Below are 9,114 nucleotides of genomic sequence, written 5' to 3' on the forward strand. Positions count from 1 at the left end.
ACGGCCGATATTTTACCATCTGCATACGAAAAGGAAAGTTCAGGGGCCTAGGCCTTCCTGATGGATACCAAAGGACAGGTTTTGGGATGACAGTTTTGAAAACCGATCTCGGGCCACCTCGAAGGTCCGGCAGACGGGGGTTGGAGCTAAAACTGGTCCGATAGAACAATTACCGCCCCTCACTAGCTGAGCATAGGCTCCTTGAGTTTTACCAAGATCTCTTGTCCTCGTTTTCTTCATCACACCATCGATTCGGTTTTTTCTTCTCAAAAGTAAGTTCGGCTAGCATATTTTTACTTGGATCCAAAGACAGCATTTATGACAGGACCAAAGGACTCTTGATATTTGCATATAGGAGGAACTGGTTAACTTCGATCACTGCTGGATTGAAATTGTGTGTTGTTGTTGGATCTCTGCTTTAAGCTGGCCACCGAGGTCTTCAGCGACGCTCTGGATAGCTAATAAAATTGCATCTGTTAGGAATACCGCCTCTCGAAACTATAATTCAATTAACCTATATCTATCTATTATGATGTCTAAATTTTCGGCCAACTTGTCTAGGTGATTAGGATTCCCTCGACCAGGTTTACAAATATGCAAATCATCTCTTTAGTCGAATTCGAATTCGCGAACCGGTCGGGTCCTAGCCAGGCTGTACTTAATTCATCATGTCAATATCGCGACGCAAGGATACCATTATATCCAAGGTCTTTAAAAAACGAAGGTGATTTATAGGGTCCCCTAGTTGTGCTTATAATTTGTCTATATTGGGTATACAAAGGTCGAATCTCGCCGGGGGATGTTAAACGCCTCGTTTTAGTTTAGGTTAATTAACAGTGCTAACCAAGGAAACATTTTATAGTATCGTAAAATACAAATATCAGACTCTCGAGAAACCCAAGGGGGTAAACTATATCGCATGAAGGCTAGTATCAGGGAAGAAACACCGCTAGTTTCTATTTAGAGCTTCACAAACCAGCAAATGGCGCAAGAACCCACCATAAAGATCACTAAACTCCCAAACGCAATCTCCAATCTTCTATCCCCATAAAGCCGATACCTTTGCTCGGAACATTGCACATGTTTCTCACAGCCCCAGCTACTGCCTTTCCCTAATACCCTACCAAGAGCCTCCCTTACGCGCCAATTTACCAACGCCCGAAGCAAATACATCACAACCCCAATGGCTACCAAGACAGTCTGAATAATTTTCGCGGGATAGCTTATATATGGCTTTCCCACAATCGTAATCGAAAAAGCAACAGATGAGAGGACGAAAACAATTCCAAAAATAATAGTTGCGGCCTGGCCGGTGCGGATGAGCCGACGGTGGGGACGGTAACTAGGATCAACTAATAACGTAAGTTAGGTAATTAGTCAGTTTCGGATCATAGTGAAGGGATAAAAGGGTAAAACATACAATGCAGCATTCTCTCTTCTTCTGAATATTGAATAGCATGGCCATATCCAAATTGCCTACTCGTCGGGTTGGTGTACAACTCCGTAGGTTCCACAGGGGTTTCTAGGGAGTATGGAGGTACCGTGTTTGACATGTTCCCGTATACTCCACTGGGGTCAACAATAATATCTTCATAATCATTATTATGCGTAGGTATCATATATTGTTTCGCGAATATATCCGTGGAATCTCTTCGAGGATCGTAGAGCTCACGGATTCGCTTAAGCTCCGCTTCCATGGTCATGGCAGACATGATATAAATTCAGAATTAAACGAAACTAGGAAATTATAATGTTTTGAAAAAAAGAGTTTATCCGTGGTAAGATGGGACGCGATCTTCGAATGATGTGTAGGTACTATCTTCTGATCTAGGAGGATGTAACTGGGTGAATATCCTTTCGTGGGTCTCCTGCTACGGGGATGTGCTTTTATTCAAGCGGAGTGCTGAGGGTGATTAACATAGCTCAGATTGTACATCATCGCGAATATCTATCTTGTATAGAGTGAGATAAATACATCTTTCTACGAAATATCTCGTGAATCACATTTTCTTGAAACGGATAAAAACTTCGTTCTTCGGACGTCTATAGCGTATAACTTTCGGAGAAATGGTCTCAAAAATGCGTTGTGGTCGAAGTTTCCAACAGACATGTTAGCAGATCTTCACGATTTTCAGACTCAGCAGCCGATAGAGCGGAGATATGGGGCTCGGAAAGAGCTGCTTCCGAGTTTGGATGATAGCGTTACTAGTATTGATCCGGCTCAAAATCGAGTTGAGGTTGGTATCCTTATTAGCATTTTTTAAGAATCGCATGTCAATCGTGAATACCTTATTAATATTAATTCGAATCTCGACTTGAGTTTAACGTTCTGGGTAGAGCCGGTCTTCCAACTCTGTATTCCCATGCGGCCACGAGATAGAATTGAATAACGTTACACACGCATTTAAAATACAACGACATTTGATATAACTTTTATTCAAGTGAACTTTGACCGCGTGGGTTTTACCTGAAGTGCAAATCCACCTAACATATCACTATCCTATGTCGATTCGTATTTTCGTATTTAGCTCGCTGATATCAATGCCAATGTCTCAAACTGCTAAAGCCAAAGTGTTGTCCACAAAGCACCAAACTGTGGAGAATGTGGGGAGAAACCTTGAAAATAGGCCGCGGCCAGTTCTCGAATGAATGTTGGGGAAGGCGACACCTCCAAGGAAGGTCGGGCGTAGATGCCGCGGCTGGAAACTAAATCACAAGCATACGCTCCTTGCCCTGTCGCATTTAGCTGCATTATCACGTCGGTTCTCAGCAAGCGGAAGGTCCGTAGCCGAGACCTGAGGTCTGGGGAATATTTTATATCTTTGCCTCCCTCCACCTTGAAACTTTTCTACAATGTTTGATATCTCTTTGGCAAAACTGCTTCGTTGGACTCTATCTAAACCATACATATAGCTTCTTCTTCTTTTTTCAGCGTAGTATATATTATATTAGTCAAAATGGCGACCAAGCAAAATGTCTACATCATCGGCGTTGGGATGACAAAGTTCATCAAGCCACGCGGTCTGGTAGACTACCCAGAAATGGGCTTCGAGGCTGGTGTAAAGGCTATGGTTGATGCCGGCATCAACTACGACGACGTCGAGCAGGGCGTTGCTTGCTACGTTTACGGCGACAGCACTTGCGGTCAGCGTGTCTTCTATCAATTCGGTATGTTCATGGATTTATCTATTTTTCGCACTCAGCGATGGATATCAGCGGTGCTAATACATATGGGAAAACAGGGATGACACAAATTCCCATTCTCAATGTCAACAACAACTGCTCTACAGGCTCGTCGGGCCTTTTTATGGCCCGTCAATGGCTACAGCACGGCGCAGTAAACTGTACCTTAGTAGTCGGTTTCGAAAAAATGCAACCAGGTTCCCTCTCTTCCAAATTCGACGATCGCACAAATCCGCTGGATAAGACAATGTGGAAGATGCATGAAACCCGTGGTGCCTCTCCCAAGGCCCCCGGAGCAGCACAATTGTTCGGAAACGCAGGGAGGGAATATATGGAGAAATTCGGTGCCAAGCCAGAAGATTTTGGAGAAATTGCCCGAGTTAATCATGCACACAGTGTGAATAACCCGTACAGCCAGTTCCAAGATGTTTATACTCTTGAACAAGTTATGGGTAGCCCGAAGATTCACGATCCGTTGACTAAATTGCAGTGCTGTCCTACTTCAGATGGTGCAGCAGCAGCAGTTATGGTTAACGAGACATTTATGAAGGCACATCCAGAACTTGCAGACCGTGCTATTCTTATTGCCGGCCAGTCACTTACTACAGACTCTCCAGATTTGTTCTCAAACTCTTCAATATCGCTGGTCGGTTCAGAGATGACCGTTAAAGCTTCACAGATCGCCTACAAAGAGGCCGGTGTCACGGATCCAAAGAAGGCGAAGATTATCGAAGTCCATGACTGCTTCTCAGCAAATGAGATGGTAGTTATTGATGCCCTTGGTCTATCCGACCATGGAAAGGCCCACGAGCTAGTTAGACGGGGTGGTATCACATATGGCGGTCAATGCGTCGTTAACCCATCCGGTGGCTTAATTTCAAAGGGCCATCCTCTCGGTGCAACAGGAATTGCGCAAGCCGCCGAGCTCGTATGGCATTTGCGAGGCTGGGCTACAAACCGTCTCTACGGTGGCGACGGAAAGGGCGTAGAGTTTGCAATTGCCCAAAACCTTGGACTCGGTGGCGCCTGCGTCGTTAGTGTTTTGAGGAGGGGAGACGGCAAGGAGGGACTTAAGAGCGATGGAAGTGGCGCTGGAGGCTGGAAGAACCATATTGGATACAACCCTGCAATCGAGGCGAGACCGATTACAGCAGAGGATGCTAGAAAGGTTGTGAGCAGGAGTAAAGACAGCCCATACATGCATTCTTCAGCAGGCAAGGGTGCCCGGTTGTAAATTCAACCTCAAGATGAGAGGTCAGCGGCATAGCGAGTCCTACTTCTCAGCTACGAATCATGTATATTACATTACCAAAGCGGTCACGAATTGATTTAAGACTTCAAGATTAATTTAATTATAAGTCCAAGTACTGGTACATTACAAAACTAAAGTCTAAAGGTTCAGCCCTATGAAATGGTCACAGACAGCCTTCACGAGGGGTTATTCATCCTAGGCTTGATGTAACTACTGTAATACTCATAGCCACAAAATGATCTATTACATCACACTTCAATACTTTCGAACCTATTTGAATCTTATAATGATCATGATCTCAAGAACTATCAGCCCCATAGCTTAGCATGAGTCAAAACCCAGGCCCACCTCCATGGCAAGTCATTCAGGAACCCGAACATATCAGACGAAACATCAGCTGAACAACCACATACAAAATCCTTCGCGAAAGCGGAAATATGCAAGGCACATACGACTTTCCTTCGCTCTTAGAATTTAAAACTGGGATATCAAAGAAGCATACCCAGTCGGAATAGTCAGCAGACCATCATGACCTTGTGGGATGATTGTGTTGTTGAAGATGAACACTCGACAACGCAAAGGCAGGTGAGTATATCACGAAGCTTCAAAAACTGAAGCAGAGGATCATGATTTCTCTCAGTCGTCGAGATAAACGTTAAACACCTCTCGTCATCGACCCACTTGGACTCTCAAAGGATTCGAACTGTGGTTCCTGACTGCTAATTTAGTATGATTACTTAAGTTATAAGTTGCTACCTCCACTATAACTAACTAGAACTCTTCAAGCCCGGTATGCATCCGGAGTGACCACCAGACTAGTATGCATCTGCAGCCTATGCAAGGGGTTGACCCTCGTCCCCGAACGTGGTACCAACTTTGCTATGAAGAAAGCCACCGAGCTGCTAGAACAAGTAATTAATCCTAATCCTGCAACTTGCATACTATACTTTTTCGCCAACCCTGTCAGAGCGCTCCTATCAAAACGCAGCTGTTCACATGCTTAATATCATGATCTCATATCCCTTATCCATCCAGAGCTTGCATATGTGGCTTTCGATTCCAAAGCACTAAATGCGAGAGAATCTCGCATTTGTGATATCTCTCGAGCGGCTATGCAGAGTAAGCGGGATATCTTGTTAATTAATATATACAAGACAGAGAGAAAAACTTCAGTATGAAGTAACTTTCTATAGCGCTTGTAGATTAGTAAGTACATACTTACTTACTAGAGCCGGAAACCTTTGGATTATTTGTCAAATAGACCATGTTATCTAAATCCTTGAAAGTTACTTATATTATTATAACTTAACTTTTATCAGCCGTGATCCGAAAGGCTTATCACCACGGCCTGAGCTCAAAAATCAAGCCTTTAAATCTACCGACTCCACCGCCACACCTGTCGAATCCCCCCCTAGTCAGACTTCTATCTCGTCTCCAAAACCGGTTTCCGGATTATACCAAACACACCTCTCTCTTCCAAATTAATATAATAGTAAATATAAGCTCATCTCATCGCAGCCTACCAAGCACTCTCTTTAGCCGTTTCGTTCCGAAAACATCCTAGACATCTACATGGGTCCGGGGTACACTGGTGGTGGTGGGGACGTCTAAATATGCACCTGTAAATCACGAGGTTACCTGCAGAATATCACCGGATCTAGAATCGAGCGATCACGACGACGAAAACTACACTTTTGACTCCTCGTCTGAGGGAGCTGTGTTGAAGTTGTTGGAATTTTAGGTAGGGAGGGAGAGAGAAAGTTGAATTTTTGAAGTAGGTTACAGGAGGGGGAGGAAGAGAATACGGTGAATAGTTTGGGGGGTAAGATATTACATGATTTTTTGGTAATTTTTAAGTAGAATAGGAGGGAATAAAGGGAATAAAGGGAAATAAAGGAATGAATGGGGGGGAAATAGGATATACAGGAAGTCATCTTATTACATTCGTTTGAAGCTTTGTCTAACCCGGTGGAAATGCCCTAGAAAACTAGAAAGGAAGAAAGTTGAAGAACAAATTTGTACTTAGGAAAGTAATAAAAAAAATTACAGGATAGTTAGTCATAAACTACCGAAGCTAGGATTAAAAGGAATATGTGAATAATGGTAGGAAAAGGTACATCATTGTCTAATAAAAAAAAGGAACTCCGGGTATACATGACTTTGAGGGGGATATCGAATGAAAACAGAAAGTGTGTGAAGATAAATGCCACCAGTGGTATACTGTTTGAATTGAAAAATACAAGGCAAACGAGGTGCAATAGAACATAAGCGTGAAGAAACAGAAAACAAGGGGATGAAAGAAATGATATGAACGCCCGATTTCGCCTTTATACGCCATGGAACGCCCTTGTACACCTGACTCCGTTGGAAGACCATGATTTCCTCGAATCCAGCTGAAGAACAGAAATGACCAACGCCGGACGCCGGGGCATAAGAAACACTAAAAATAAATAGACAAAGGAAATAAGGGTAGGGAACGTTAATCTGCCGGATAATCCGGCGTCTCATCCCAAAAAATGACAATCCTGATGTGATGTGAAGACCAAAAAAAAAAAAATTAAGACTAACAAAAAACGAGGTGCAGAAATTGAAAAGGGGTAGGAAGGCTTGAAACTGGAAACTGACTACTTGCTCCGGGATAAAGTAAGTAAAAAAAAAGACTGGGAAATATAGCAACGAGATCGGGTGACATGCATGAAGATGACAGTGCTTTCAGCGAATGTAGAATCGAAAACAACGCAGTGATATGTTGCAAAATGTTGAATGTATGGGGATATTAAGGCAGGTGGAACGAGTGTAACATGCATGTTTGAAGGCATAACGAGTAACTAGTAACTGGGGGAACGTATCAAAAAAAGGGTAAGAATCAAGGGCAGCCTGAAGCAGTAGAAAGTTAACTTGTTAGCAAAGAAGAAAGAAGACATTGCAAACCAGGAGATCAAATAAAAAGAAAAAGATAAAAAAAAACATGAAGACTGGCGCGGCGAACCATCTTAAGCTCGGTTTCCGAAACTCATCCATTTAACGTGCCTCAAGCCCTTCGCTGGAGGTCCTTCAACTTCACCCTCCAAGCTGGGGCTACCGGGCTCCCATTCTCTCTTCCTATTATTCCTTCTCAAAGAAAGGTCTAGAGCTGGGGTTTCGCACTCCACGAGCTCATGCCCAAACAGTCCGCACCTCTCGCATTGTCGTCGATCGCGGCAAGGTGCGGATGAAGTGGTCGTGGACGTATTGTCCTCCTCGTCCTCGCTGTCTGACATCTCTACATCGGACGCAAGAACCAGCTCCTCTTCGGTATCCGTACCACCGACAACCGCGCAGATGGAATCGGCGGGTGATGGCGACCTTCCACGAGCACGGTTGTCAGTGGGAGTAATAGAACGACCACGGGGGCTGGTAGAAACAGAAGAAGAGGTAGGAACGGAAGGGGCAGGGGGCAAAAGAGAAGCAGCAGGGGGGAGGGTGGCAGATACAAAGCTTTGTGCGGAGGGCGGCGTCGGGATGCTATCGAGCGATCGCGGCCTATAACACTCACCGCGGGGGACTAATGACATTTGCTGGGTGCGGCGGGTAGGGGAGTGACTTTGTCGACGAGACAGGGGTCGACTAGAAGAATTCTCAAAGTGTACAGTTGTGCGAACTTGTGATACAGCTGGGGAAGGCAAAGGAGAAGGAAAGAAACTGGCAGGATTATGAGAAGCAGAAAAGGCTCCAGTAAAACGTGCACTAAAAGTCTTGGTTTCTTTAGAAGGACGAGGGGAGCTATGACGAGGAGAAGAAGAGAGATCGATGGAGCCGTCCTCAGATCGAGAACGCTCTCTTCTAGCGGCCACTCTGCGAGAGAAAGAGCCTTCGATATCGATCTCTCTGCTTCTCTTGTGATCCTCTCGAGTTGAGGTCTCAAACTCAACAACTCGGCGGCGCAACTGTTCCCGGTGATTTGCCTCACGAGCAACTGCACGACGGGTAAGCTCGTCGATCTCTTCCTCCAACTTTTGTTGACGTGCCCTCAGACGTGCCTCTTCGGCCTTGGATGGAAGAGGTACGAAGAGAGGTGACTGCGGAGGTGATGGAAGTGGTGAGGGGAATAAAGTAAAATCTCCATGACCACATCCATTAGTTGGGAAGCCAGACAAGTTGTCTTTCAAATCGGCCTTGCGTGGTTCTCCGGCAACCTTGGGGGACTGTTTGTGGTGATGCATCTCACTTGGAGATAGTGGTCGGTCATAGTCATCCACTGCGAACTTAACAGTCTTGTCCTCCTTGGGGCTGCGAGAGGGTGTTCTCTTCAAGATAGAGGTCCTGGACTTGCGAGTGGTCGAAGAAGCTCTCTCAACTATGATGGGTTGAGGAGATACCTTTTTCTGCTCCGGAGAGCGGTAGGAGGACCTCCCAGTCGAATCTGAGTTGGACATCTTGGGTTTGGTGGATACTCTTCTTGCAACAGCTGTTGTCGATGAGGATACAGTCGAGACTTTATCGATCTCGATCTCAATGCACATTAGAAGATAAAATAGATAGGTTTGCTATCATAAGCCTTGAGGAACAGTCAGTTATAAGGTCCTCTGTTAGAATATATATACCATTCGGCCTATACGAGTATGACAGAGGCACTTGATAGATATATCTCGTGAGACCTAGGACAACCTACTGGGTGAAGTATAATTGTGATCCAACGG

General features: G+C 44.8%; 3 protein-coding genes across 3 annotated transcripts; 1 reads left to right on the plus strand and 2 right to left on the minus strand.

The window, feature by feature from the left end:
* Positions 1-375: 375 nt before the first annotated feature.
* AOL_s00110g118 (uncharacterized protein) lies at positions 376-1,712 on the minus strand (the record flags this gene model as incomplete). Its single annotated transcript, XM_011126808.1, has 3 exons — positions 376-498; positions 1,000-1,352; positions 1,421-1,712. 3 exons carry the CDS (start codon positions 1,710-1,712, stop codon positions 376-378), a joined length of 768 nt encoding a protein of 255 aa, XP_011125110.1.
* Positions 1,713-2,957: 1,245 nt separating this feature from the next.
* On the plus strand, positions 2,958-4,417 carry AOL_s00110g119 (uncharacterized protein; the record flags this gene model as incomplete). The annotated part of the gene is made up of 2 exons (XM_011126809.1): positions 2,958-3,168; positions 3,243-4,417. 2 exons carry the CDS (start codon positions 2,958-2,960, stop codon positions 4,415-4,417), a joined length of 1,386 nt encoding a protein of 461 aa, XP_011125111.1.
* A 3,011-nt stretch (positions 4,418-7,428) lies between these two features.
* Positions 7,429-8,850, minus strand: AOL_s00110g120 (uncharacterized protein; the record flags this gene model as incomplete). Its single annotated transcript, XM_011126810.1, has 1 exon — positions 7,429-8,850. One exon carries the CDS (start codon positions 8,848-8,850, stop codon positions 7,429-7,431), a length of 1,422 nt encoding a protein of 473 aa, XP_011125112.1.
* Positions 8,851-9,114: the final 264 nt, after the last annotated feature.

Source organism: Orbilia oligospora (genome assembly GCF_000225545.1).
Source record: "Orbilia oligospora ATCC 24927 unplaced genomic scaffold scaffold00110, whole genome shotgun sequence".
Classification (NCBI taxonomy): domain Eukaryota; kingdom Fungi; phylum Ascomycota; class Orbiliomycetes; order Orbiliales; family Orbiliaceae; genus Orbilia; species Orbilia oligospora.